The sequence below is a fragment of the Eutrema salsugineum genome, unplaced genomic scaffold (assembly GCF_000478725.1).
Source record: "Eutrema salsugineum unplaced genomic scaffold, Eutsalg1_0 scaffold_1, whole genome shotgun sequence".
NCBI lineage: Eukaryota > Viridiplantae > Streptophyta > Magnoliopsida > Brassicales > Brassicaceae > Eutrema > Eutrema salsugineum.
Window position 1 is genome coordinate 9041678 of NW_006256909.1, and position 27536 is coordinate 9069213.

The 27536-nt window shown below is 37.7% G+C and overlaps 7 protein-coding genes across 10 annotated transcripts in view; 5 read left to right on the plus strand and 2 right to left on the minus strand.

Annotated features, from left to right (window-relative positions):
- Positions 1-327: 327 nt before the first annotated feature.
- Positions 328-6707, plus strand: LOC18029653 (protein ENHANCED DISEASE RESISTANCE 2). Its single transcript, XM_024149295.1, has 23 exons — positions 328-344; positions 411-734; positions 974-1048; positions 1706-1759; positions 1864-1929; positions 2062-2165; positions 2653-2720; positions 2806-2922; positions 3141-3181; positions 3288-3388; positions 3706-3801; positions 4145-4209; positions 4299-4370; positions 4467-4622; positions 4719-4945; positions 5024-5063; positions 5154-5302; positions 5395-5496; positions 5673-5717; positions 5798-5938; positions 6026-6121; positions 6205-6306; positions 6402-6707. The coding sequence occupies exons 2-23, from the start codon at positions 597-599 to the stop codon at positions 6504-6506; spliced, it is 2160 nt and encodes a 719-aa protein (XP_024005063.1). The 5' UTR covers positions 328-344; positions 411-596; the 3' UTR covers positions 6507-6707.
- LOC18029654 (DNA (cytosine-5)-methyltransferase CMT2) lies at positions 6690-13281 on the minus strand. Its single transcript, XM_006413958.2, has 23 exons — positions 12802-13281; positions 12646-12680; positions 11477-12512; positions 11199-11233; positions 11001-11100; positions 10692-10796; positions 10489-10608; positions 10301-10391; positions 9904-10088; positions 9733-9798; positions 9405-9650; positions 9195-9253; positions 9050-9116; positions 8596-8925; positions 8457-8525; positions 8276-8362; positions 8110-8197; positions 7863-7981; positions 7684-7788; positions 7472-7515; positions 7317-7386; positions 7115-7218; positions 6690-7001 (listed from the first exon to the last, which is right to left on the minus strand). Exons 1-23 carry the CDS (start codon positions 13228-13230, stop codon positions 6836-6838), a joined length of 3756 nt encoding a protein of 1251 aa, XP_006414021.2. The 5' UTR covers positions 13231-13281; the 3' UTR covers positions 6690-6835.
- Positions 13282-14067: 786 nt separating this feature from the next.
- Positions 14068-16770, plus strand: LOC18029655 (4-coumarate--CoA ligase-like 6). Of its 2 annotated transcripts, XM_024149597.1 has the most exons (7): positions 14068-15178; positions 15278-15467; positions 15697-15842; positions 15951-16018; positions 16148-16250; positions 16357-16514; positions 16646-16770. In XM_024149597.1, exons 1-6 carry the CDS (start codon positions 14099-14101, stop codon positions 16480-16482), a joined length of 1713 nt encoding a protein of 570 aa, XP_024005365.1. In that variant the 5' UTR covers positions 14068-14098; the 3' UTR covers positions 16483-16514; positions 16646-16770. The 2 variants fall into 2 exon arrangements, with proteins under 2 accessions (XP_024005365.1, XP_006414022.1); XM_006413959.2 differs by having other exon boundaries at positions 16357-16707.
- Positions 16771-16802: 32 nt separating this feature from the next.
- LOC18029656 (26S proteasome non-ATPase regulatory subunit 13 homolog B) lies at positions 16803-19070 on the plus strand. The gene is made up of 6 exons (XM_006413960.2): positions 16803-17043; positions 17435-17881; positions 18060-18140; positions 18251-18447; positions 18554-18653; positions 18799-19070. The coding sequence occupies exons 1-6, from the start codon at positions 16894-16896 to the stop codon at positions 18982-18984; spliced, it is 1161 nt and encodes a 386-aa protein (XP_006414023.1). The 5' UTR covers positions 16803-16893; the 3' UTR covers positions 18985-19070.
- Positions 19071-19430: 360 nt separating this feature from the next.
- On the plus strand, positions 19431-20968 carry LOC18030272 (vacuolar protein sorting-associated protein 25). Of its 2 annotated transcripts, none has more exons than XM_006413961.2 (7): positions 19431-19507; positions 19813-19887; positions 19979-20118; positions 20282-20335; positions 20484-20572; positions 20661-20736; positions 20809-20968. In XM_006413961.2, the coding sequence occupies exons 2-7, from the start codon at positions 19829-19831 to the stop codon at positions 20928-20930; spliced, it is 540 nt and encodes a 179-aa protein (XP_006414024.1). In that variant the 5' UTR covers positions 19431-19507; positions 19813-19828; the 3' UTR covers positions 20931-20968. The 2 variants fall into 2 exon arrangements, with proteins under 2 accessions (XP_006414024.1, XP_006414025.1); XM_006413962.2 differs by having other exon boundaries at positions 19506-19638.
- Positions 20969-21159: 191 nt separating this feature from the next.
- Positions 21160-22987, minus strand: LOC18030273 (protein IWS1 homolog 2). The gene is made up of 6 exons (XM_006413964.2): positions 22610-22987; positions 22277-22524; positions 21894-22170; positions 21626-21786; positions 21384-21543; positions 21160-21258 (listed from the first exon to the last, which is right to left on the minus strand). The coding sequence occupies exons 1-6, from the start codon at positions 22985-22987 to the stop codon at positions 21160-21162; spliced, it is 1323 nt and encodes a 440-aa protein (XP_006414027.2).
- Positions 22988-24832: 1845 nt separating this feature from the next.
- Positions 24833-27536, plus strand: part of LOC18030274 (probable xyloglucan endotransglucosylase/hydrolase protein 29) — a 10072-nt gene continuing 7368 nt past the window's right edge. The window contains exons 1-3 of one of the 2 annotated variants that reach the window (XM_006413965.2): positions 24833-25138; positions 25651-25751; positions 25845-26053. In XM_006413965.2, the coding sequence (XP_006414028.2) occupies positions 24928-25138; positions 25651-25751; positions 25845-26053 (521 nt within the window). In that variant the 5' untranslated portion in view covers positions 24833-24927. The remainder of the gene's footprint in view (positions 25139-25650; positions 25752-25844; positions 26054-27536) is intronic. The other variant, XM_024149692.1, reaches the window with a different exon arrangement.

The window sequence follows — 27536 nt, forward strand, 5'->3', positions numbered from 1 at the left end:
TTTCTTAGCTGCCTACCGGAATAAGATGGCCGTCAAGCGACCTTCCATGGATTTGCTTAATTGCTTCGTCAGCTATACATAACACACACACATAACGACAAAAATGAAAATTGTGAGTTTTGAACTGGATTAGGCTTGACTTAATTTTTAATTAATTTAAATTTAGTGACAAGTCTCAATTAATCATCTTTTGTTTGTTTGTTCAACAGACTAACATACGTCTTTGGCGTGATTAGTTATTTTACTAAATTAATAATAATTAATTTTGTATAGATATCTCTCTCTCCTCTGTTTTTTTTTTTTTTTTCAATTAAAGGCTTACGATTTTCTTCTTTTTGTCAAAGGTGAATCGCTTTCTCTTGTTTTTCGGAATTTTGAACTTGTGAGCTCATAAATCCTCGCTGCCGCAGAGGACTCTGCTGAATCCAACACCAGATTCCGGCGCCGGAGCGCCGATGAATAATTAGAAATTGATGATCTCCCGCGGAAATACATAAGTTCTGATTTCGATCTTTAAGGTTCGATTTCCGTGGGGAAAGCTGTGCGACCCTGATTTGTTCTTCCCCGTTGGGAAAATTTTCTGGGGGGCAGCGACAATGTCTAAGGTTGTGTACGAAGGGTGGATGGTTAGGTATGGAAGGAGGAAGATCGGGCGATCGTATATTCATATGAGGTATTTCGTGTTGGAGCCTCGTCTTCTGGCGTATTACAAGAAGAAGCCACAGGATTATCAGGTCAACAATTTGTTCAAACTCTTTTGAACTGTTTGGATTGTTAATTTGCTTGTTTTGAGTAGGTTTATGACGTTTTCAACTTTCCCTTTGGGATGATCTGCTAAGTGTCTTAGCCTTTGCTGTTTTTGGCTCTCTCTGTGCCACCATTTGTATTTTTCTTTGTTATGGGCTGGAGATTGCATATTAATTTCAGGGTGAGAGGCTTAAGCTGAATGATGCTTTTATACATGTGAAAATAGGTTCCTATCAAGACCATGCTAATTGATGGCAACTGCAGAGTTGAGGATCGAGGCTTGAAGGCACATCATGGGCATGTGAGTCTTGTTTTTACCCTTTCTGTTACTATGTTGTTACTTGAAGTGCTTGTAGATGTGTTTGTAATGTTTGCCCATATTACATGGTTTTTGTCAACTGCAACAACTATTCTTGGCGTGATGTGTCTAAACTAGATTTCTTATAAACTTATATACCCTTATCAAATATCGTTGTCCTTGCTTTAGAGGAAGTTATTCTGTCTTATCTTCTCTTCCCTGGTCAATAATTGAACTTCAGTCACGGGGTAGGTGATGGGTAAGACAAGAGGACTCTCTAGGAAATAGGAGTGGCTGCTTTTTGTGAGGAATATAAATCTGAGCTGAGTAACTGAGTAAAATACTTGAGTCAACTGGTTTTGGTTAGCGAATGTCCTCCTACCTTGAGAACTAAAACCAAGCATGATATAATCACCGGTGCACCCATGTTGCCAATATGTATATTATATAGATTACAGGGTTTTAACTATTAAATTAGAGGGATCATCTTAAGGTTGTGTAAGGGCAGCTTTCTGCAGGAGAAAGGCATTTGATGATATCTGTTGTGAATCAATTGATGGTTTTTCCCTGTCAAGTTGATTATCTGTTGTCGTAACCTTGACTGCACTATCACTTATGCCTTAAACATTGTTTTTTGTGCTTGCCAACTCTGTTCTGCAGATGGTCTACGTGTTGTCTGTCTACAACAAGAAAGAAAAGCACCATAGAATAACGGTATCTTGTCTTTACTTCCGAGAATAGCTAACATTAGCTTTACCTTGTTACTTGGCAATTTCTTTCGTCTCGATAGTTAATATGGAGTAGTATATTCTTGCTAGATGGCAGCGTTTAACATCCAGGAAGCACTAATGTGGAAGGAGAAAATTGAGTCTGTTATAGACCAGGTTTGTCATATGCTTGCCAACTCCCAAATCACGAAATTTCCTGCCTTTTGTTATTTATTTAGTATTCACTGTCTAAACTTTTGTGGATTAGTGCTTTATCTAATAACGTTGATGTGTTTTGCACTGGTGTAGCATCAAGAGTCCCAAGTTCCAAATGGTCAGCAATATGTTTCATTTGAATATAAGTCTGGAATGGATACTGGAAGGACTGCTTCATCTTCAGATCATGAAAGCCAGTGAGTGCCCATCTGATATGATTTCTCTATTTCTGCTGGCATGTAGATTCAATTTCCCATCAACGCACTGGTTCAGGAGAAACCTATAGGATTTTCTGACTTTATCATAAGCTCTCTTTATGGAATAATGCTCTGATTACTCTCTCGTTCACAAACTTGGCTTGCTTAATGGATGACCGTCCACATTTTTCCAAATAAGTGGTTTGTGGCGATCATGATTAGAAAATATACTTGAGAAGGTGCTATCCTGTAAAATAACAAAATTAGGAAGTTAACAATTATTCTTAATCCGAGTAGTAATTTTTCTCCTAATCGCTGCCCCGTTTTCGAGTCATTATAAGTATGATACAAATGCCCGAAGGTGCTACATTTTTGAATGTTGGTAGTGACCAATATCGTTTCAAATATCACTCATTTCGATTTATGTTACGATTTTTTTTTTTAATATGCATATAGTTAAGCAAAAAATATCTGCAACTTTCTTCAGGTACAGTGCACCAGAGGATGAAGATGCCTCTCGGCGTGGCTTAATGAGGAGGACAACTATTGGAAATGGTTCTTTTCAAATTCATTTATTCATGCGCTAATCTGGTCAGCTGCAATCGTGGTTGTAATCTAATCACCTTAAACAAATGTACAGGTCCTCCGGAATCTGTACTTGACTGGACTAAAGAGTTTGATGCAGAGTTGGCGAACCATAATTCTGATAACCAAGCTTTCTCGAGAAAACACTGGCGTCTACTTCAGTGCCAAAATGGTTAGTGGTTTTGCAGGGTAGAACATGCTGCCAATTCTGCAATGCAATATCGTTTACTATCTTCCGCTGCTAAATCACAAAAAAGTACCTTATGTGGAAATTGTGGAACCCAGTTTTCTCCTTAGTTATCTGCTATAGGAACTGGAATTTGCTTCGAAAGAAAGATCTAGAATTTGGCCTTAATCCTCGTTGTTTTTGTTTTTCTGTACTTTTAACAGGTCTTCGGATTTTTGAAGAGCTTCTTGAAGTTGATTACCTTGTATGGAAGTTTCTGATAGCATATCATTTTTATGGCGTGATTGCCTTTTTATCACATAGAAACTTTATCTAGACAAGAACCGTCATTTACAGTGCTACATGTGCAGCCAAGAAGCTGCAGCAGGGCAATGAAAGCTGTTGGTGTAGTGGAGGCAACATGTGAGGAAGTATTCGAACTTGTGATGAGCATGGATGGCACTCGTTATGAGTAGGTGTTTAACAGATTTTCCAGTCAGTTATCATTCGTAGGAATGGTCTGCACGGTGTTCATTTTTTTTTCCATATCCTTGCAGTTAGGCACTACTATATGGAAAATCTGTTAAATATTTCCGTATATTGCATTGCGTTGTGTTACCAGTGTTGGCTCTATATTCTTCTGTATTTTTGTTTTTTTTTGTTTTTGTGTTAAAGAATGTTTCTTGCCCAAAATTGCTATCTATAGTATGCATCCAGAAGAGTTTTGTTCTAGTGTTCTGGTCTGTATCTGAAGTTATTTATGTTCCTCATTTTTCCTGTTTGATGCAGGTGGGACTGCAGCTTTCAGTATGGCAGCTTAGTGGAAGAGGTGGATGGTCACACAGCAGTGCTCTATCACAGGCTTTTGCTCGACTGGTTTCCAATGTAAAGTTTGACCTGAAACATAATCGTTTTACAGTCACACCTTCTGCAGTTAATCTTTTAATGAATGGCTGACAAGTGATTATTTGATTCTAACTGAATTAGATCTTATTGCGACATCGTAGCCGAACAGACTCGGTTGCCCTGAGGGGCCTAGGTTGTATGTAGAGAGTATCTTTGATTTTATCTACCATGATATAAAAGACTGGCTACAGGAGAAACAGTTCACGATTATTATTATAGTTGTTTTGTTGTCATTTGGGATCTTCCTTTTTCTAGTCAAAATATTAATTTGTTGTTTCCATAAGTTCTGTTTTATCCTAATTATTGCATCAAACGGCTCCAGGGTTGTGTGGCCTCGTGACCTCTGTTATGTCCGCTATTGGCGCCGTAATGATGATGGGAGCTATGGTATCTTCCTTTCCTCTTTAGTCATTCTAGAATCTGGAAAGTTAGTTTTATATAGCTTGTTGGTTATTTATCTCGCTCTTTCTGTGAAGTTGTGTTGTTCCGTTCTAGGGAGCATGAGAACTGTGGTCCACAACCTGGATGTGTTCGGGCTCATCTTGAGAGTAAGTTTAAGAAACTAAACGGTTCTAAGCGCTTAATAAATTTTTATAACCTTTGATGTACTACTATCTAACCTGGGCTATTTTTGTTTCTCTTAGGTGGAGGATATAATATTGCCCCACTAAAGCCCCGAAATGGGAGGCCTAGAACACAAGTGCAACATTTAATACAAATTGATCTAAAAGGGTGGGGTGCAGGCTATCTTCCAGCATTTCAACAACATTGTCTTCTTCAAATGCTGAATAGTGTTGCTGGTAGGTTCTTTCATGGTCCCGTTTCACTGGTTTCTTCGGTGTTGCGGAAAAGAAGTTTTACTGGCTACTTAATATCCATTGCTGTGCTCATCACAGGTTTGCGGGAATGGTTTTCACAGACAGATGAGAGAGGTGTTCATACCCGGATCCCTGTCATGGTTAATATGGCATCTTCTTCTTTGAGTTTGAGTAAGAGTGGAAGGTCTCTGCATCGGTCTGCCTTTTCTCTTGATCAGACAAATTCTGTCAACAGAAACTCCGTGCTCATGGATGAAGACTCAGATGATGATGATGAATTTCAGATCGCTGAATCAGAACAAGAGGTTTGAATTCGAGCATTCTGATATTCTATCCTTACACAGCATCTGGAACTGAATCGTCATTCTTGTGTACTATTTCAGCCTGAAACAAGTAAAACAGAGACCGATGTCAAGAAAACAGGTGAGCTCCCTATCATTTAGTATAAAAATTCTACTCGAGGCAATTAAGATATCTAATAGCAGGGATTTCTTATGTGATTTGAAACTTCAGAAGAAGAACCTGCTCACAACATTGATCTGTCATGCTTCTCGGGTAACCTAAAGCGCAATGAAAATGAAAATGCCCGTAACTGCTGGAGGACTTCTGACGGGAACAACTTCAAAGTTCGTAGCAAGAGTTTCTGTGACAATAAAAGAAAGGTCGGTAACCTTTCGTCTTAGTAATTTATAGTGGTTGGGTTCTGATACATCCGGCTAACATCTGTTCCTGTCCATTTGATGCTTTACTGAAGATTCCTGCTGGGAAGCATCTTATGGATCTCGTTGCTGTCGATTGGTTCAAAGACAGTAAAAGAATAGATCATGTGGCTAGACGTAAGGGCTGTGCAGCACAAGTAAGATATCTTCCAACTTGAGTTTTGTTCGTTAATTTCCTTTTTCAGTACCTAAAGGAGAGACTGCAATCAACTCTTCAAATTCGTCCCATGCTATTCTCTTTGCTTGTGGATTCATCTTAATCGCTTAGAAAGCTCCACGAAAGATTACTGAGCCTTTTGATAAATATGTTCAGGTTGCGGCAGAGAAAGGTCTATTCTCAATGGTGGTAAATGTTCAAGTAAGTTTTTTCCCATTAAAGTATTATTAAGATTCAGAACATGATATACAACAAACCCACAAAGTCATATTTATGTATAGGTCCCCGGGTCAACACACTACAGTATGGTGTTTTATTTTGTGATGAAAGAACTCGTACCTGGTTCCCTATTGCAACGATTTGTGGATGGTGATGATGAATTCCGGAATAGTAGGCTAAAGCTTGTACCGTTAGTACCTAAGGTAAGCTCATCTCTCTCTCTGTCTCTTTGTGATTACTACTGCGAGTATAGTCACATAATTTTGCGTATATAACCGAAATCTATCCAGGGCTCATGGATAGTACGGCAAAGCGTGGGAAGCACCCCTTGTCTCCTTGGGAAAGCAGTGGACTGCAACTACATTCGTGGTCCAACATACTTAGAAGTGAGTAGAGGTGTATAGTGTTGAATTTGAAGCTCTCTGTAACCATTGATTATAACTCAATGATTCATCATGTTGATGTATAGATCGACGTGGATATCGGTTCATCAACCGTTGCAAATGGAGTTCTGGGCCTCGTCATTGGTGTAATCACATCGTTGGTTGTAGAAATGGCTTTCCTTGTACAGGTAAATATATCTGACACACAGACCCATAATATTATAGGTTCTGCTCAAGTAGTTGGGGTTATTGTAATGTATACAAATCTGGTTCGGTTTTGCAGGCAAACACACCGGAAGAATTGCCGGAGCGGCTTATCGGTGCGGTTCGGGTTTCGCATATAGAGCTCTCTTCGGCTATTGTTCCGAATCTGGAGTCAGATAAATAGTGTATGACTCGTTAAAAATCCCTTGAGAAATTACCATCAAACCTCATATATTGTCACATAAAAAATGTTGTGGTGGTTCTTTGGAATATTCACTGCTTCAATTCTTTATCTCGCCTTTTTTCTTTTTCTCTTCTGTTTGTTTCAATACATTTTTTTTTTGTAACATCAATTTATAGTGAAAAATAGTTTGTTATATATCTTTATTGCAATGCGTCAATCCATGATCTGTATAACTAAACAACAAATAAGTACAATTTAGTCATTTTGAGGTGAAATGTAGTCGGTTGAATGAAGCTTCATGTAGGAAGTAATGGAACAAGTACAAGTCTTTAATGTGGAATGGTTTCTTGAAGCTGAAGATAAGTTGAATGAGAAAAGTTCTGGGGAAGAGTTATCAGATGCTCGTCTCGGGCTACACCACGAAAAGCCATTCCAAGAGAATAACCCAAAGCACGAGAAACCGAGACTGCCACTGCATTTCCAATCTGACAATACCTGTACAAATTGCAAACCAGTGAATGAGATTATTTGCTTAGCAATCTGAAACTATTGTCTCTGTTTTTTTTTAGGTTTTTGTCCAAAAGCAACACAAAGACAAAGTAAAGTACCTTTGTTTAACGGTTCCGCAGAACTGGAAGTAATCAGGGAAACCCTGAAGCCGTGCGGATTCTCTTATGGTTAGTAGTCGATCTTGCTCTGGATGCAATAACGCCTGTAAAAAAAAAGCAAAAATCTTGAAGAATGTTCAGAAAATAAAATAAAAATGGATTCAAGTGCCAAAAAACTGCAGAGGAATGGCTTTAAGGAGACCTGATTGTGGCAACTCGGGACTGTTAGAACGGTTGGAACTGTTTCATCCCACCAAAGACGTGCAAACGGTCTGCGAATTTAGAAGTCACAAGAGAGACTTAAAAACATGTGAAGATTCAACAAATAGTTTCAGGTGGAGAAGGTCAAGAGAATACCTTTTAGATTTCCCTTGCTGAAAAGTAAAGACGTATTCTGGTACCTAAAAAAGGCCACAAGTGAGCTGATTGAATATACGTATTTTCGTTTTTGAAATCTCGACAAGTACAATGTCATTAACTTCAAATTTCCAATCTAATAATGTGTAGATTAAACGATTAATCATGTATATTGTTTTATATGATTTACTTCATGTAAGAGGAGTCTTTACCAAAGGCCTTCCCGATGGCAGAATGACCGGAGTCATTGATGGATCACGGCAGACTGTATTGTCGTTTCTGACAATTAAACCTGGAAGATCCCTGAAATTAGCTCCCTGCAAACTTATCTACAGTCAGATCTTGTGGCTAGAGGATCCAAATTGTTTATTAGTTTAGACAAATAGTGTACCTTCCTCTTTGGGATTTGACAAACTCGGAGATAATCATCTTCAAACATAGGAACCGACCTGTGATCATGCAGAAGCATCGTCCTTTTTGTACACTTATCAATTGCAGAGCCTGTCATATCTGACGAAGCAAAACTCTAACGCGTGAGTAATATATGGAATATGCAAGTGAGTGCTCGTGTCTTATAACTACGTTACACCCCAGAAATAAAGGTTGCAAATTACAGAAATCTAGACGGTCCTACTTACCGTGTTTGGTTGATCTAATGTATTTCTGGAAATCTGTCTCCGGGAGATTTCCATAAGGCATTTTTTCCCGGACTTCGTCGTATGACACCTAGAGTTGTAAATCAAAATTATAAATATATAGGTATGACCCTGAATTGCATATGGATCGAGTGGATATGAAATTTACCTGAGGAAGATCTGATATTGCATCTTTTAGAACAAGAGCTTTTTCAAGATTTCTAGGTTGGCCTTCATCATAAGCAACTACATTCCGCTGAAACATATGTAAGCCAAGATGTGTTCAGTAGGGAGAACGACAGGGCCAAGGCAAAGAGTGTGAAGTGATCACCAATTTACAATTATATTACCTCGAACTCAAGTGGAAACCCATATCTGACAATAACATCATGCGTTGGAAGCGGAAATGGAGGTAGGTTCTGAAATAGAAAACCATATAAGTATGAAACAGTCGGCTGGAGGTAAGTTAAAATAGGCCTATAAACTCACCTTGTTCGGATCAGCTCCCCACATGAAAACTCGGGAACGGAATTGGGCAAGACCATAGCAACCAGCTGTCATGATACCTAACCTTGCTTGGTATCTCATGTGCACAAGACGGCTCAAAGCGTATCTCCCGAGAGAACCTTTGTCCAAACGCAGAATATCAACAACATTTTCCATCAACACAAATGCCGGTTTCAGATACTCCACTATGTCCATGAAAACTATAATTTGCTGATTCCTTTCATCAGTCAACGGAGAATCGACATTCCTGTAGCGGTTATAGCCACTAATTCCTTGGCATGGAGGTCCCCCACATATCACACCAACATCGCCCTGGATTACAATAATTTACAACATTTTATTTTATTTTCAGGGCAATAAGATGTTGATGGTACGCACAATCATACACCTTTCAAAGATCAAGCATTCAATTTAGAGGCAAGAAAAGAAATCTTACAGGAAGTGGCAAGATCTTGGTCTTGAATCCACTTATCACAAAATCCCGCATGGAATCTTGGCAATTGCTAAAATTTCGAACAATATTAAAATTTTGAAACTCCCGCATAACAACCCTTTTTATAACATTATTTTAACGCATATACCTCAATTCCTTTGCTGGCTCCCAAGTATCTTCGTTGCTGTTGTATCCTTTCCAATGCACCTAATGATACAAAAACTACAACGTCATAAGAGAGCCAAGCATGCAGAATATCCATCTTGGAAGTTCTAGAAGGTGAAAAGAACATTCTTAAACCCCTAACAAGTAAGGTTCGATCAACAACAAAATTGCAACATAGGGCCTCTTGCCATACCTTGAACTTCAGTCCAGATGCTCCTGTATTGTCAGGATCACCATAACATATATCAACTAGCTTTTCAATTTCGTACTCCTCAGGTTCTGAATCGTCACTAGAAGAGCTACGTTCACTGGTTTCTCTTTTTGAATTTATGGATCTCAATGTATCAGTTGTCTGATTATTATTAAACACATAGCGCTTGCACAATTTATCCCACTCCTTCAAAAGTAGGAGGAAGTCTCCAGCAGCATCATTCCTAACCTGTAAACAAAGACAGCATCATTAGATTCGGCGTAGTTCTCCAAAAAAATAATCTAGCAATTAGCACCAAAACTATTCTGACCTGCGTCTGTGGATGGTTTAGTTTCAAGCTCTCACAGGCAGCCAAATTCTGGTCGACAGCCCATTTCTGAAAATGAAGAATTTAGAATCCAGATATTAATTGAAACTGAGTGCAAAAAGAGCTGTCCATCCTAAGTTATAGAGATAAAGATTAATTACTTAAAGCAAGTACCGTCACGACATCAACACCAGAAATCTTGGCTCCAAGACTCAATCCAGTCGACATTCCACCACAACCACTGTAAAGATCAAGCACAGGAAGCTCTTTGCTAAAAAGTTTATTTTCCAAAAGAGATTCAGTGATTTCCGGTGGTACCACATCGTCACAAAACTCAAGCTTGTTTTCGGTAGATTCAACTGAAACCAAATATAAAGAGGAACAGCAATGATCAATCTCCTGTGCCTATGATCTTGGATAAATATACTGTATGTAACTGTTCGTAAACTGTGGCATATAGTTTGCTAAAAGAAAGAAAGAAAACCGAGCTATATCCGTTTCTAATTTGATTAATCATAAGCTGATTTGTACATATTGCTGTATACATTGCTTAACCAGCATGAGCACTTACGATTTCTCAAGGTTTGAAATGTTGAATATTCCACGCAATACTCCATATCGAAATAGAAGTCAGATTTTATAGAACTGGGCTTCAATCCTGCCTGCAAAGTCACAAAACTAGAAAATCAAGTAACACATTGACAATATTTGTTAAAATTGTAAACTGTAAAAAAGGAGAAGGAGCTTGACTCAGCATACCCTGGGAGATACTTGTAAAACAGTAACTTTAGAAATAATACAATCTATTGGGTTGTCATTCATTACAGTAGAATAGAAGAGACGCCTTTTGTCATGATAAGTAGCCTGCTGTTTCATTACCTACAAACATTAGACAAATGAGTAACTAGTTGTTGCAGCGCAAAGTATTAAACAATCAGAAAGAGAAAAAGTTGTATACACACTGTATCTGTTGCTCTGTAGAACCACTGAACTCGGAAGTAGCATTCTCCATCTGTTGTTTTAAAAAATTCTACTATCTTGCCAATATGCTTCTCTTCTTCTTCACCCTGTAAAATTATTATATTGATTTAGGTATTATTTTGGATTTGGACGTTTGATTGGCTATTTATCTTCTTTTCATAAGGGCAAAACGTTCTAGAAAACCCAAGCCTCTTGAAAAGAAAAGGTTGCTTATCCAATGAAAAAAAAACAGAAAGTAGCCCAAGGATACTGGAGCAAAGAACATCATATTCATGATGGGCGCGTTTTACCTTTATGTAGGTAAAGTCTCCAAGGCTAAACGTCTGATTGTCGACTTTTGCTTGCAAATAATGGCATTCCACATTTGCAACAATCTTGTCTTCGTCATCTCTTCAATAGGAATAATGAATGTTATAGTAGAACAAACAAAAATATGAAGTAATAATATTTTAGAAAAACAGTGAGTTTATAAAACACCTACTACTTACTCTGACTGTTGGTCTTTACTCTTAGATTTGCGTTCCTGAAAATAAATGAAATATACAATCAGAGATGAGGCTGATATTTCGAGAGTGAAAAGAAAGAAATGAGATCTTTTTAATGCTGGATCTAACAAAGGGAGACTATCTAACGGGACGGAAAAATGCCACTGATTTATCATGTACATACCATTACACTATGCAATCTCTAATGCTCAAATAAACTCTGTAACTTACGAACTCGGTGAAAACTAAAGTAGCCAAGTGCAAAACAATTAACCAACTACCTTGAGATCATATCTCCAGCGCCATCTTTCTTGAGCCTCCTCGCAAGGAATTGGCTCTCCAATGAAAAAGAAGATACCATGTTCATGCTTATCACGCACAGCAGTACGGGTCACTCTCTTTCCCTTGGTTGATTTGGTTGGACAATTTAGATCCAATGGTGCGAGTCTCCTATTTCCCCCAGAGGAGAGGGTAGATCCACTTGTATCTTGTACCAAAATATCTCCATTTGAACTTTTCGTATACAAATATTCAACTGGATTTTGTACATTCTTGGCCGGCGGCTCTTCATCGCTGTCAGATATATAGATGAGAGTAGAATTTGCATGCTCAGTTACTCCGTTATCAGCACCGCAATCACTAGTTTTACCCTGACGTGAATACTCCATTGACTTTTGTTCCACTAACCCAGTCTTCATAGTTGATCCATTAGACGTGCCACCTTCGCTAATTTCCAAAGAGCTAATGCGTATATCACCCTCATTTAGGTCAGAAGATCTGAATTTTCTTAACGTCTTGTCCCTACTACCATTTACATTTGGTTTGATGCAACCTGAAGGAAAATTTAATACCTCTTGCTTGTATGAAGCAAGGTCATCACCTTCACATTTCTTTATAGCCTCCCAACAGTTACCATCCTCACTACTTTGCAGCAGCTTCTTAGTTCCTCTCACCTGTTTCCCACCACATAATGCCTGGCCACAATTTTTTCTTGTGTTCAAAGTTTCTCTGTTGCCATTTTCAACAATTCCAGATAGCGTAGGAGATCTTATGGATGAGTTTGGAGATGTCACAGGCTTCTCTTGTTCTTTAGACTTGCCTATATAATCGTCTCCCTCCATCCCCTTAGTGAACCTAGGAGATCTCCTCATTCGTTTATTGCTACTCTGGTTACAATGCTTGATGGTTGAAGATAACGTATCACTGCCACCTTTTCTCTTAGCTTGATCTTGCGATCTAGCTTCAGCATTGTTGTTCTTATCTTGGCTCTCGGAAACGATTTCCATCTCCAAGCTCTTGACAATTCCAGCTATGTCTCTGCATCAATTCGCGGACGAATATTTATTTATACCAACCAATAACACCCATAATTTCCCCAGAAAAAAAAAAAAAGCTAAATCTAGTCAACTATCTCTATCAAATATCAAATGCCATGAAGCGTTTTACTTACTTGAATGTCAATACCTCAGAATCTAAGCTCTCTTTCTGCATCAATCCACAAACAAAAACAGAGAATTAACAAGAAGATTATACGCTACAGCCACTAAGTAAGCTGCATTATCTACTAACAAGAATAAAACAATTGAAACAAGAATTGGCGACTAACCTTAACGAGAGCACTACTACTCTTTTTCTTCCTCGACCCAAACTTTCCGGTCACCGGAACCGAGCCTACATTTTCGATTACTCCATCCACCGGCGTAAATCTCGGCGACCTCCGAACCTGACAACTGTTCGTCAGCATCAGCAGCGGCGATTTACCACGGGAGGAGGACTGTCTCTGCGAAATTCTACCTTCTCCTTCTCCAATCTCTTTAGGCGAATAGAGATTGAGCCTCGTGGATCTCCTTGTACTCATTTCTCCGTCGGAGAGCTTCGTGGCTCTACTAGACGACTGAGCAGCTTCTTCGGAAGCTTCAGGATTAGGCACCCAGAGGACGAGAGAGAGGCATTCCGGTTCGGATCTAGAAGAAGAATGGAGATCTGATTGAGCTGTGGCTGCCTCTTTTGACTCACATTTTGCCGGCGATAACATCGGAGAAGGTAAAAGGGATCCAAAAAATCTCCAAATGGAGGAAAATTACTGAAAAAGGTAAGAAATCAAGTGAGTGTTGAATGGAGACTTGTTTACTTTTTCTGTTTTGCTATTCCTCATAGACTACCACGTGTCAGCGCGTCACGTGATCTTCTTACACTTATTTATTACTTAAAAGTTTTTTTTTGGTCATCAATATTTATTTATATAGAAATTCAAAGTTGTCTAAAAAATCAAAAATAATTAAATCATTGATAAATTCTGTAAATAATTGATAACTTCTGCCGAGTAAATCGTAATTTATTAACAAAAAAGAATAGAGACAATTACAACTTATAAAATACGTTAGATCACTTTCAACTGGCTTCGTGAAGTGAGATATTGGGAGCATAAATTCAAAGGTATCCGATTTGAATGGGTGAACCGAATAAATAATGAGCCAGCAGATCTTCTTGCTAAGCAGAGTATCCCTAACAATAATAGTTATTATAGTCATTTCTATGTACCTCCATCAATTTCACATCTAATTCACTCTGACTATGTAACATCTTCCATATTATAATAATAATAAAGTAGAAGTTAAAAAAAAAAAATACGTTAGATCACTCTAAATTTCTCAAAAATTAAAGATTTTGATTTTTTTTTTTTGAACATCAAATTTTTTTCATTAAATAACGTTTTGGTTGACTAATCTACCGGACTTTCTAATCCCAAATTTGGCGCCGATCAAAATATAGTAATTACACTATACTTTTTCGATCAGATAAAAATGAAATAAAAAATTAGTCGGCGATTCCGTCGTTCCTCCATTTCCCGATCAGAACAAATCTTACTAAAGATTGATCTTTGCAGCTTCTCTCTCTCTCTAATGGCGGCGACTCATCTTCACATATCCTCAAATTCTAAAACCCCAACGTCTCTCCAAAACCCTCCTCTCTGGTTCTCTCCTGAGACCGGAATGTACACCAGCAAATTCCCCTCCTTACACCTCCCCGTCGACCCAAATCTCGACGCCGTCTCCGCTCTTTTCTCTCACATACACGACGGCGACGATGCTGCTTCTGCCGCCTTCGTCGATTCCTCAACCGGGTTTTCGATATCTTACACTGAGCTTCGGGTTATGGTCAAATCAATGGCGGCCGGTATTTATCACGATTTGGGTGTTCGCCAAGGCGACGTCGTTTCGCTCGTTCTGCCTAATTCCGTCTACTTTCCGGTGATTTTCCTCTCGTTGATTTCGCTTGGCGCCATTGTTACCACCGTGAATCCTTCGAGTAGTTTGGGAGAGATCAAGAAGCAAGTAAGTGAGTGTAATGTTGGTTTAGCGTTTACTTCGCATGAAAACTTCGAGAAATTGAGTTCGTTGGGGATCGTGGTGATTAGGGTACCTGAAAGTTACGATTTTGATTCGTTTCGAATCGAAAACCCCAAGTTTTACGCGATTATCAAAAGAGATTTCGGATTTGTACCAAAACCGTTGATTAATCAGGACGATGTAGCTGCGATTATGTATTCCTCGGGGACAACAGGAGCTAGTAAAGGAGTTTTGTTAACTCATAGGAATTTGATAGCAACAATGGAGCTTTTTGTGAGATTTGAAGCTTCGCAATACGAATATCCAGGCTCGAGTAATGTTTATCTTGCAGCTTTGCCGTTGTGCCATATCTACGGGTTATCACTCTTTGTACTGGGACTGTTGTCTCTTGGATCAACCATTGTTGTTATGAGGAGGTTCGATGCTTCTGATGTTATTAACGTAATCGAAAGGTTTAAGATCACTCATTTCCCGGTTGTCCCTCCAATGTTGATGGCATTGACAAAGAAGGCCAAAGGAGTTTGTGGCGAAGTGTTTAAAAGCTTGAAACAGGTTTCTTGTGGAGCAGCTCCTTTAAGCAGGAAGTTCATTGAAGATTTCCTTGGGACTCTGCCTCATGTCGACTTGATTCAGGTCTCCGTGTTATATTGTTGGAAGTCATTTTATGAGCGGTTTTCTATTATAGCTAGAAGTGTCTATAAATGGAATCATTTTTTGTTGTTGTTGTTGCAGGGATATGGCATGACTGAATCAACAGCAGTTGGAACACGAGGCTTTAACTCTCAAAAGCTTCGGAAGTACTCTTCGGTGGGACTACTTGCTCCAAATATGCAAGCCAAGGTAGTAGATTGGAGCTCTGGTTCTTTCCTTCCACCAGGAAACCGAGGAGAGCTCTGGATACAAGGTCCTGGAGTCATGAAAGGTAGATAGATTCTTCCTCTACTACTACTTTTTCGTCAATGGTTCAAATTACTGAGAAACACTTGCATCCTCATAAATGCAAGTATAGATCGGATCTTCCAACTTTCGTGTGGCTTATTTGGTGACTGTGTTGATAGATTGGGCTTATTATCTTGTGTGTTACTTGTTTTCATCAAACAGTTTTGAATTTACTCAGGAAAGAATCTAAATACCGTTCATTTGTCTATCAGGATACTTGAATAACCCAGAAGCAACTCAGATGACAATTTCTGAAGATAGTTGGCTACGTACCGGTGATATTGCTTATTTTGATGAAGATGGTTACTTGTTTATTGTTGACCGTATTAAGGAGATTATAAAGTACAAAGGGTTTCAGGTACCCAAAGAAAAAAAAAATACAGTTTTCTCACAACCAAAACCTTCTACAATTTTACCTTTCTTCCATCCAACTATTGAATAGGAAATGCAATTATGGTTTTTGCAGATTGCACCAGCAGATTTGGAGGCTGTTCTTGTTTCACATCCCTTGATTATTGACGCTGCAGTAACAGCGTAAGTTTTAAAAAGCAAATCTTGATCTGCAAATCTGGTTTTGGACAATGGGACACAGTTTGGTATTCTCTGCTAAAAACGGTATCCAAATTTGTGAATTGAAGTATAAGAAAAGGCTTTCCATTTCAGTGCCCCAGATGAAGAATGTGGAGAGATTCCGGTAGCATTCGTTGTCCGGAGACAAGAAACAACACTTTCAGAACAAGATGTAATAAGCTATGTAGCTGCTCAGGTTAGGCTCCACTAATTCAAAAAGGCTTTCCCATTTCAAAAACAGAATATGTTTTAAACATTTGCAGAATGATTTAATGATCAAGGGAATATTTTTCGGTTGCTAGGTTGCGCCGTACAGGAAGGTGAGGAAAGTGGTGATGGTTAGCTCTATACCAAAATCTCCAACTGGGAAGATATTGAGAAAGGAACTAAAGAGAATTCTGACAAACTGTGTTTCTTCAAGACTATGATGATTCTTCCAAATGATTTCTTCATTTTTTTGGTAATAATAACAAACAGAGGATGTCACTAATATAGCATTCAATTCCATTCTTTATTGGTTTTGTAACTTTAAAAGAAACTAAGCAGAAAGATTTTTTTTTTTGTGTGCTCTTTGATCTGATTAATAAGCAGTAGATGTGTTTTGTAATCCAACCCGCCAAGGAAACAAGAATTCGTTCTGAGCCCTAAATTGTAAATTAGCATTAGTATTTTTATTTACATAAAAGTCCTTTCAATCGTTAGTTTTGCAATTATCGCCTGATACTTGTCTTTGAGCACAAGAAAAATAGTTTACTAAAAGGCAGGGGTTTTCCGGAAATTTCTACTCCCAAACCGATACAAGATCGAGGCTTTTTCTTCTTCCGAGAAGTGAAATCGCCATGGCTGCTTTACAGTACCTTGAATCGCAGAAAAATGCGCATCCAGAGCTTGGCGAGTGGTACAATTCGCTCGCAGATCTGTACCAGAAGAAGCTCTGGCACCAGCTCACCCTCAAGCTCGAGCAGTTCATTGCTCTCTCTGTCTTTCAGGTCAATTGCGTTCCATAATCTACTTGAATTTTCATCGTTCTGGGAAATTAGGGTTCTTAGTTCTCGAGTAAGTTTATAGGACCGTAGGAGTCGTCATGTTACACTTGGGTTTATAGAGATCTAAAGTATTCGTTCCGTCGTTGGATTTTATGAGCTGGGTGCTTCTCAGATTCACCAAAACAAAGCTTTTTCAGTGAATTATCGCACTCCTGCGATTAAAGCTTGAATAAGTTGAGCGCAGAGATATCTAAAAACCGACTTACGAGGTTTAAGGAACTTTTGTGTTGTATGTTCTGGTTTGGCTCTTAGTTTGTCTACTAAAAACCCATGATTTGGAAATGGGTTTATGGTTTTGATAACGTCCTATTTGTTATGTTCGTAATCATTTCAGGCTGGAGATGCTTTAATACAGTTTTACAACAATTTCATCACTGACTTTGAGACGAAGATCAATCTTCTGAAGCTTGCGCATTTCGCGGTTGTCGTCTCCCGACAGTACCCTGAGAAAGAAGCTGCGGTTGGTTATCTTGAAGGAGTGATTGAAAAGCTTAGAGCTACTAAAGAGTCAAGGATAAATGAGCCAATTAGCTATATAGAAACACAGATAGCTTTGTTCAAGCTTGAGCAAGGTGACCAGAAGGAGTGCAAGAAGATATTGGACGATGGAAAAAGCTCTCTTGATAGTATGACCGACATTGATCCATCAGTCTATGCCAATTTCTATTGGGTGTCTTCTCAGTACCATAAATTTCGTCAAGAATTTTCTGATTTCTACAAAAATGCTCTTCTTTACCTCGCTTACACGTCTGTGGAGTCACTCTCGGAATCGTTTAAGCTGGTATGTCCCTGTTGCTTGCTAAATCTTGACTTTCTCTTACCTGGCCTTTTAGCAAAGTCGGATAAGTTATTTGTTAGTTATGGAAGGAAGATTACAATGCAGAAATGCTTTATTTCTGGAACTTACTTTGTATTCACCAATCGAAGTGCTAATATCGGATACTTTTGTGTCCATCCAGGACTTGGCGTTTGATCTGTCCCTGTCAGCCCTACTCGGAGATAACATCTACAACTTTGGGGAACTGTTAGCCCATCCAATTGTAAGTTTGCCTTCGCCCTCCAAAATAACCAGTAGTTTAAAGAAGTTTCCTTTTTCTTTATCTTTTCTTGAGGCTAACCATACTGATTCATTACGTTTCTCTTATGGTAGTTGAAGAGTCTGCTTGGAACAAATGTGGAATGGCTTTACCACATTCTCCAGGCATTCAACCACGGTGATTTAGTCCAGTACCAGGAACTCTGCCGTGTGCACAACGCAGCCTTGAGCGCTCAACCAGCACTGGTTGAGAATGAGAAGAAACTGTTAGAGAAGATCAACATTCTCTGCCTTATTGAGATCATTTTCAGGTATATTATTGTCTCTCTAAGCAACATCTTACAAACACATTCAGATAGAAAAGAAAAAGAAAAAGAAAAAAAAGCTTACATTTTTTCTTATAACCATCTGTCACAGCCGACCAGCTGAAGACAGGACCATACCTTTGAGTGTCATTGCTGAGCGAACTAAACTTTCAATCGAAGATGTTGAGCACCTTCTCATGAAGAGCTTATCCGTGAGTACCTTATGTTTCCACTCTCTGTCCCATTCTATCAGCACATGAAATCTAAAAGAAGATTTGGCAAGATACAAGACTTTCCTGGAAAATTTTGATTGCTGTGGATAAATATGATATGATGATTTTGTCTCTGTTGATGCAGGTGCACTTGATAGAGGGTATACTAGATCAGGTGGATGGAACGGTACATGTCTCATGGGCGCAGCCGAGGGTGCTTGGGATTCCGCAGATCAAGTCATTGAGGGATCAGCTAGACAGCTGGGTCGATAAGGTTCACACCACTTTGTTATCCGTTGAGGCCGAGACACCAGATCTTGTTGCAGCTTAAAACTCTTGTTTCTTCTTTTTCCTTTTGAGCTACAGATTGTAACATTTTCTGGATATTCAATGCAAGTTCTTTCCCTTATGTTTTCAGTTTTTAGGAGTTGCATTTACTTTTTACATTTACTTTTTAAATGTTGTTCTTAGCAAACACATGATCATCTGCTCCATGCTTTCATTTCATGTGACCCATTAAATCGAAGTTGGTTTCATGATTTAAGCAGCTCGACTTGCAGTATTCATCAAATTTTTATCTTTTGATGTTTCAAAATAGCGATTAGTATTGTATTATGCACTCATCAGAATATGTATTCAACAGTAGAAACGAAAAATTAGTCGTCGTGTTGTCAAAATCTCAGTTTTAGATGTGGAGTCCAAATTGTCAAACTTTTTAAAAGCTTGAGGCTAAAATCGTCAAAACATATATTTAAGTTTAATTATCATCATCGTTTCAATCAAATTTTAGAATCTGTTTTTGAGAAAAACAGATATTAAAACTCAGTTATCATCATCGGTCTGCATCTTAGCTCGTAAGCTTCGCTCTCCATGGTTTTGTCTTTTGGGAATAGATTTGAGGGCATCATCGGTTGCTGTTATGTATTATTGAATTGACATAACCCAGATTTGATGTCTTCTACAACAAAAACATAAAATTCAATAGGTTTTGATTGTTGTTTCTGGGTTTTTAGATTTGTAGTGTTTGGGTTTTGGTGATTCCATTTTATCTTTCATTAAATATATGATCAATTTCTAGATATTTCTTCAGATTCGTATTTTGAGTAGGGTGAACCCATTTTGGGGTCAATATTTATATGGTTGCTGATTTTGTGAATAGATTTTGAGGACCAAAGATGCAGAAATTGGCTGATTTCAAGCTTCCTCAATTCTTCAATTATCCTCCATACTTCACGTATCCAATCTCTTCTTCCAGTTTCTTTTATTTTTGTCTCCCTTTCTGTGTGTTGAAGATTATGGATTGAAGAAAAGTCTCTTTATTTCAGTTTGCAGCCTGTGAGGGACACTCGTGAGAAGCAAATACAGCTCTGGAAAGAGCTTATTTTGGATTACTGCAAAACCCAAAAGGTTTTCTTGATTGGCGTTGAAGAAGATTTCCCTCTCTTCTCAAACTCTGCTATTGATAGTATGATCCATTAATGCCTTTTCACCTGATTACTGGTTAAGATCTTAACAAGGATAGCTGTTGTAACTTTAGATTTGTTCTTTCGTCTTTAGGCTGTAGCGTTAATCTTGCGGCTTTCTATGTTTTCAAGTGCTTAAAAGCGTTAGTCTTATTTGATTCGTAGGAACTCTAAGCCATGAAGCAAGGGAAACGTTCCTCTCAGCCATTGTTGGAGAAGGTTAGATTTCGAGGCAATCAAGCGGCTACTTTTTCCGTGTTTTTGTTGTTGGTTCTGTGAATTCATGTTCTGGTGATAGAGTGAGGTTCTTTAACCTCATGGTTGCGTTTGATGTTTACACAATGTGTCCTTCTTTATCTATTCACAGGGCGTGCGGAGTGGTTAGATAAAGGGCATAGGAAATGTCTGATTTTGTGGCACCGGATTCAAGATTGGGCAGACATTATTCTTCACTTTGTGAGTCACAAAGAAAATTTTTAAATATCGGTTTTGGTTTTACGCACCCTTCTCTAATCGATTTCTTGCATCATATTCTATCTATCAGGTGAGAGAGAATGGACTAGAGGACAGTGTTATGACTGTTGAAGAAATACGTTCAGGGACAGAATCACATGGAACAGGTACAAAACCTTGATTCTATTTTATCTGTTTCAGAACTTATTTCATGCAAATGTACACTTTTGCTGTTTCAGAACTTCAAGGGATTGATCGGACTATTCTAATGAGGGCATTGAAGCTGCTCGAGAACAAGGGCAAGCTTGCATTGTTTAAAGGAACATCAGCAGATGATGAAGGCGTTAAGTTCTCTGTCTAATGCTACTCTGTAAAAACGTTTTGGAAGTTGGAAATATCTTATGAACCAAAAAGGGAGGAAAAATTATGGATAAACAACTTTTCTTGTATTAATAATATTCATTCTCTATAATCACACTTTTGAGTTCTATAGAATGAGAGTAATCTCTTTATATAACTTAATTAATCACTAGACACAATGCATGTGGAAATTCGCCATGGATTTTACAAGTTTGGTGTGTCCAAAATATCTACAAATACTTTAGCATAGTGCGACCATCTGCACTAAGCTTTGTTGAAAGGAGGCTTTTCTTCCTGATCACCTTTTGCCTCTTCAGTTTGGACATTATCTGTCACAAGGTAACATATTTTTCTCTTAGTTTTTCAAATGCAATATAGCCAATGGATACTAACTAACTCAGAGAACCACCATGATGATGATCTTTATCTGTTCTTAAAGCAGGACAGTACTTACTTTTTCATGGATGCTTTTATTGTCCATTTGCATCCTAGCACGAGCTTCAAGATCTTTGTCGAATTTCGGCTTAGGACGGATCGAAAAGTCCATTGATATTGCTGTTGGTACTCTTGCTCTTCCTACTTCTTTACTACGTGCTAGCTTGGATTTTGGTTCCCTGCATTTGTTTTTCCAAAAGATTCTACTAAAACCAAAACTGTTTTCTTAGAATGATAGTATAAACATAAAGAGAAACTTACTCAGAAAAGTCGACATCTATATCAAAGTCTCGAGCTTTTGTTTCATACACCTTAGGAGCCGTCTTGTTCTGTCTTCTTAAAAGCATTTGCTGATGCTCTTCACGTTCCTCCTGGCTATACATGTCCTTATATCTTGTGCTCTTATCGTAAATGATACGGCCCTGCAAATGTTGGAGATAACATCCAGAACAGAGGTGAGTAATTAATGACAGAAACGAATTGGTTTTTAACAGAAATAGGATTTGGGGTTCATATTTATAATATATACCCATTTGTTGACTAGGTCATGAGCGAGTCTCCTATTAAATGTAGTTTCTTCATCTGATTTTGATAAGAACATTATGACCTTCCCGAGACCGCTCTTGATCAACTGTTCTCTTCTACAATGTTGTTGATCTACATCTACTATACGTAAATCGTTGAGAATCTTCAAAACAGCAGTGCGGATGTTTATATTCGGTAAGCTACCATCAGGAAGCGGCTCGAGCCAATTCTTGAGAAGGTTAAGTACTCCATGGTCTAAGAACTCAGCTTGAAGAGGTTTTCTGTTCAAACAAAAGACAGAGATGATCACACAAGGAGACAGATAGAGAGATAGAGAGAGCTTTAAAATCACTTAGAAATTAAAGAGTTATGATGAATCTTGTTTACTTTGAGAGAGCTTCAGTGAGAAGAGGTAACTTCATGAGCTTATTAATGGCGGGTTTTCCTTCTTTGTTCAGCTCAACATCGTCTTCTACAGCGAGTTCAAGATTTGCCATCACTTGCTCTACTTGCATCGCAATCTCAGCATTGTTTTTCTCCGCCTTGCTCTTCTTTTTCATCGACTTGAACAGTTTCTCTATCTCATCATCAACCTCGTTTTTCTTAGAACGGTTTGCTGCGACACTATCACCATCCTGTTTTTGTACAGAGAAAATTCAAAGCTTATGAGCCTAAGAAAACAGAACAATGAACCAGATAAATTCAGACGACAAAACAAACCTTGGAGCTGTTGTTGTTGTTGTTGTTGTTCGTAATTGAATCCCACATCTCGTTAATCTCTAAGGAGTTTTCCAGATCATCACGAACAGAATCTTGCTTCTTCTTCTTCTTCTTCTTGTTCTTCGTCCTTTCAAGACCAGACTCATCTTTTTCCTTCCTCTGTCTCTTCTTCCCTACTTTATCGTTAGAAACAGCCGTTGTTGGTTCAACAAAATCATCAAGATTTTCTTCGTCTTCTTCATGTACTAATTCAGGAACAGAAATCCGCTTCTTATTTAATCTTCTCCTTGGGAGTTTTGGTTTTTTCTCTTCACAATCCTTGAGAACTTCTTCAAAATCGTTCACCAATTCGTTGCTAGAAGAACTTAACGTTTGCATCCTGCGCATAAGTAGAAGAGACACGGTAAAAGATTCAAACCTCAAAAGTTTTCGTTTTTATATGGATCGAATAAAGTGTTATTAATGGATGATAAAAAAAACCCTAATATTCAGCATTGTAGCGGCAACTACAGGGACGAAAATCCATAGATACAGGAGAATCCAAGAAGCGGAACTTCAAAAACCCTAATTATTTTGTATAAACCCTAGCTAGATCGATCAATAGAGACAAAGGAAGAATGAAATCATCACCTATTCTCTTCCTGACTCATCTTTCTTTAGTATCGTCTTCTCTCGATCTCTGTGTTTGTTAAGTTCGCAGAATTTTTGTTTAGTTTGGGGACTGTGCTTGTATATATACTACTTAGCTTCGTGAAGTCCAAGCAACTGGGTTGTGAGTTTTGATATCGCCACGTCAGCAAACACGCATAGAGTAAAAAGGAAAAATAAAGGTAAAAGGAAATGGGTGAAATTAGTCCATTGGTCGATTTTCTAGAGATGGTTTTACTCTTTTTTGCGGGTGGTTTGGATTTCATTTGGTTTTTGATTTGTTTCATGTTATATTCTATTTTATTAATTTTAATTTTTAGTTGGCAAAATTAAACAAAGTAAATTTGAACAAAGTATGGTTCGTTCTATATATAGAAATAGTACACATATATAACACAATAAAATAGTATTGAAAAAAGTAACATACATGAACATATAATCATCGAAATTATCTATTATGTAGTACTAGCTAGTGACCAATATTACAAAATGATAAGGGTTGTTGAAGAACTGGATGTACAGATAATCAATTACTAATAAAAAAAACAACAATAGAAGAAACTAACCCCTAATTATCCACATAGAATTGTCAAACACCAAAAACTAATAAATATGAGCCTATATATAATACAATAAATTAGTAATAGAAAATGGTATGAGTCTATATGTATAACACAACAAAAACATCAATACTATCATATTTCTCCTCGTGCGGGTGAGTAATTAGAGGATAAGTGTAAATACTACACATTATTTTATGGCTATTAATTCAACTCCTTTCCAGTTTTCTTTTTTTTTTTTTTAGTGTAATTTTTCCAAATAACTCTCCAATATCTTTTTACTCCAAAACATAGTTTAAAAAAGAAAAATAGTTTGAGCAAATAACAATATTATAAATGTAAGTATAGATTCTGGAAAACATCTTTGATGCTTTTGAAAAGATAAATATTGAGGTAAAAGACTGATAGTATCCAGTATAATCAATGATTTTTTCCACTCCACTCTTAGGCGATAAATTTTTTTAATTAACTGTTTCTGAAATACGATCAAAATTTTATTAAGATTTCATTCCTTTTTAGGTTTTTATTGTTTTTATCTCCATTCTGATAATATTTCTGAAAAAGAAGGTCTTAAATAAAATTTAAATGTGAATCTAGCTAGTAGTACTACATATAACAAAAGTGACATGTTGACAAAAAGAAAAAAAAAACAAAGTGACCTTTACTGAAATTAACTACTATATAAAATTAAATATTATGTCAAATAATTTTTTTTTAAAAAAAAATTGCTTTGTCGGCTTTTTTTATATAGATATCTAATCAACCAAATAAAAATATCTAATCAATTTGACACGTGAAAGGTAAACTATATGTGTATAATTGTTTTATAAGAAAATAATTCATGCATGGTGTAAATAATTATCGATAAATCGATGGCAGTTCGGTAGATAACTAAGAAAACAAATGGCCTTTTTTCAAATTTCCAAGAATGATAGAAGCAAAACTTAGACAATTCCATGGTCTTCTTTTCCCACTTTGACGCATCACAAGAGAAAGAGAAAGAGAAAACAATAACAAAGATCTTACATCAGACAAAGAAAGAGAAAATTATAAACTAGTCATCGATCTCTTTATCGGATTTGCACAGAGAAACAAAACAAAACAAAAACAATGAGAGATTCAGTATACTTGTTATGGATCGATCGATTAAGGGTGATGATGATGGTGATGATCATGATGGTGTCATGGAGATGTGTTTTGGGATTAGAGAACATAAATCCGATATTCTTTGATGAAGGTCTTTCTCATTTATTCGGTGAAGGTAACCTCATCCGATCACCTGATGATCGTAGCGTCCGATTACTCCTCGACAAATACACCGGTAATTTAATTTCTTATCTTTCGATATATATGATTTGTACATAATCAATACGAAAACTTCCAATAACTTCCTTAATTTCACGTAGAAAAGTCTGAAATTTTTAGGTTTATGATGATGATGATGATGATAGTTTGTATTTTTAACATTTTGTGAATTGCATGAACATGAAAAATGGATAGGGCCTTTGACAAAAAAAAAAAAAAAAAAATGGATAGGGTTGGTAACAGGATTATTAGATATGTGATTATATCGTCTTTCACCAGACATGAAACTTTGCAAAATCTTATCTATATTGATCATGTTTCAGTATATATGTAGCTTAAGAATAAAGTAGATGAAAGTTCGTAGTCCTTCCACCGATTTTCAATTTGGTTAAGTTTCTTTTTCAATTCCCTAAATTATGTCATTTTCTGCGGTTCTACTAACTTGTAGACTGTAGTGTAACTAATCAAAGTCTTTTAGTTATATAAATGTTTGATGCGATATTATTTTTGAAATTGAAATTTGATTAGGGTCAGGATTCATCTCATCAAGCATGTATCAACATGGATTTTTCAGTTCGTTGATAAAGTTGCCGGGAGCTTACACGGCTGGTATTTGCGTCGCCTTCTATGTAGGTCACTAATTTTCTTTATCAAAGAGTTTATATATATACTAAAATAATGGAATATAGTGATTGAATGTAACAAATGATATTATAATACAGACATCAAACGGAGATGTGTTTGTGAAGAACCATGATGAATTAGACATTGAGTTTTTAGGGAACGTTGAAGGAAAACCGTGGCGGTTTCAGACGAATATGTATGGAAACGGTAGCACAAACCGCGGTCGTGAAGAACGCTACAGTCTTTGGTTTGATCCTTCCAAGGAGTTTCACCGTTATAGCATCCTTTGGAATCCAACCAAAATAATGTTAGTTTCCTCTTTCTCACTTGATCTTTTTTTTCTTTTTTGTCAACAGGTTTAACTTCACTTAGGATCATTGTCTTTTATTATAAGGTTGTTAGACAGTGGTTTTATCAAGATTTCGATGGTAAAACGGTATTGTTTCAAGCTTTGGTTAGGTGATCTATAAAATTGGTGTATGTAGTTTTCATAAGTTGCATGAAATGTACTGTTTGATATAGTAAAGTAAGGGGTTGTTGTGTAAATAGTGTTTGTTGTGTAGACAACTGTAACACCTCGGGTTTCAAAGGAAACCAGACTAAACCGGTAATATTATCTAACCTAATCAATAATTCCTGAATAGTCTTTAACTCTTATTCCAAATCAAATCAATTTCAGTCTTACAATAAAAATAAATAACTCGAATAAATCCGAAATTAAGCAGAGAAACAATGTCTTAAAAGGGAATACGAAAAATAGATCTTAAAGCAAATAAAATCTTCCTCCATCTCTGAAGGCACACCACACTAGAGCTACTCGTCTTGTTCCTCCCAGACATCGACACACTCACATTCATCACACTCACCTGCAATATGGATTTAAAAGAGAAGGGTGAGTAATTTGGAGAAATTACTCAGTGAGAACCAAACCAGGCTCCCTTCCCACTCATTCATTTTCCACCAACATGTCAAGAATAAATCCAACAAGCAACACACACAAGCATCCTAGCGATGCACATGCAACTAGCAAGCAATGGTGTCTCCAACCCGCCTATCACACAAGGCCACACCTCCTAGTCACACAGACTAGAACATCATCTCCCATGTCACACAGACATACTACCAGGCACTCACACAGACACACCTCCAGCCATACAGGCTCCGAAAGGATCGGCGTACCTTCCGCTCACCGTTGAACTACCACAATAGTCACACAGACAGCAATAGCCCAGCAAACAAGTCCATACCTCGGCACACCATCACCGAGATGAACACCTGATCTAGCTACACTACCAATCACTAACCACACATCAGGGTGAACAATCAAACATGCTGGTTTTTCCTCTAATGAGATCCTAGATCTTTTCATTAGACTCACACATGGATTTAGCTAGATGCACAAGGAATCATCCTAGGCTCATCAGATCTAGACTCCACACACCAGAAGAAGACAAAAGAATAAAAAGAAAACCTAGATCTAATCCTCACCTTGGTCTAAAAGCAGATCTGACTTAAGGAGAACTGGTAGCAAAGGAATCAAGGAGTTTCTGTGAAGGAGGAGGCTGACGACCACTCCTTCTCCTCTCAGACGGCGGCGGCGGCGAGCTCAGGCGGCGGCGGCGGCTTCCCTTCTCTTCCTCGGCGGCGGCGAGCTCCTCTCTCTCTCTCTCTTCCTTTTTGCTTTGGTGACTAGGGTTAAAAGAATAAGAATGAGGCTCCTTCTCATTTAATTCTCCACTTAAATATGGGGGCAAATTAGGGTTGCTGGAGCGGGCCTGGTCTTGATGGGC

Excerpts from the sequence above, each read along its gene's own strand:
- LOC18029653 (XM_024149295.1), top strand. The coding sequence starts at position 597 with ATGTCTAAGGTTGTGTACGAAGGGTGGATGGTTAGGTATGGAAGGAGG. Across the intron at positions 1,930-2,061 it reads TTGAGTCTGTTATAGACCAG|CATCAAGAGTCCCAAGTTCC; the intron begins GTTTGTCATATG and ends GCACTGGTGTAG. Across the intron at positions 3,182-3,287 it reads TTCTTGAAGTTGATTACCTT|CCAAGAAGCTGCAGCAGGGC; the intron begins GTATGGAAGTTT and ends CTACATGTGCAG.
- LOC18029654 (XM_006413958.2), bottom strand. The coding sequence starts at position 13,230 with ATGTTATCGCCGGCAAAATGTGAGTCAAAAGAGGCAGCCACAGCTCAA. Across the intron at positions 12,681-12,801 it reads GTAGTAGTGCTCTCGTTAAG|AAAGAGAGCTTAGATTCTGA; the intron begins GTTAGTCGCCAA and ends GGATTGATGCAG. Across the intron at positions 7,982-8,109 it reads CATTAGATCAACCAAACACG|ATATGACAGGCTCTGCAATT; the intron begins GTAAGTAGGACC and ends TTGCTTCGTCAG.
- LOC18029655 (XM_024149597.1), top strand. The coding sequence starts at position 14,099 with ATGGCGGCGACTCATCTTCACATATCCTCAAATTCTAAAACCCCAACG. Across the intron at positions 16,019-16,147 it reads ATTGACGCTGCAGTAACAGC|TGCCCCAGATGAAGAATGTG; the intron begins GTAAGTTTTAAA and ends TTTCCATTTCAG. Across the intron at positions 16,251-16,356 it reads TAAGCTATGTAGCTGCTCAG|GTTGCGCCGTACAGGAAGGT; the intron begins GTTAGGCTCCAC and ends TTCGGTTGCTAG.
- LOC18029656 (XM_006413960.2), top strand. The coding sequence starts at position 16,894 with ATGGCTGCTTTACAGTACCTTGAATCGCAGAAAAATGCGCATCCAGAG. Across the intron at positions 17,882-18,059 it reads TCTCGGAATCGTTTAAGCTG|GACTTGGCGTTTGATCTGTC; the intron begins GTATGTCCCTGT and ends GTGTCCATCCAG. Across the intron at positions 18,448-18,553 it reads CTTATTGAGATCATTTTCAG|CCGACCAGCTGAAGACAGGA; the intron begins GTATATTATTGT and ends CATCTGTCACAG.
- LOC18030272 (XM_006413961.2), top strand. The coding sequence starts at position 19,829 with ATGCAGAAATTGGCTGATTTCAAGCTTCCTCAATTCTTCAATTATCCT. Across the intron at positions 19,888-19,978 it reads AATTATCCTCCATACTTCAC|TTTGCAGCCTGTGAGGGACA; the intron begins GTATCCAATCTC and ends TCTTTATTTCAG. Across the intron at positions 20,336-20,483 it reads CTCAGCCATTGTTGGAGAAG|GGCGTGCGGAGTGGTTAGAT; the intron begins GTTAGATTTCGA and ends ATCTATTCACAG.
- LOC18030273 (XM_006413964.2), bottom strand. The coding sequence starts at position 22,987 with ATGCAAACGTTAAGTTCTTCTAGCAACGAATTGGTGAACGATTTTGAA. Across the intron at positions 22,525-22,609 it reads ACAACAACAACAGCTCCAAG|GATGGTGATAGTGTCGCAGC; the intron begins GTTTGTTTTGTC and ends GTACAAAAACAG. Across the intron at positions 21,259-21,383 it reads ATAAAAGCATCCATGAAAAA|ATAATGTCCAAACTGAAGAG; the intron begins GTAAGTACTGTC and ends ACCTTGTGACAG.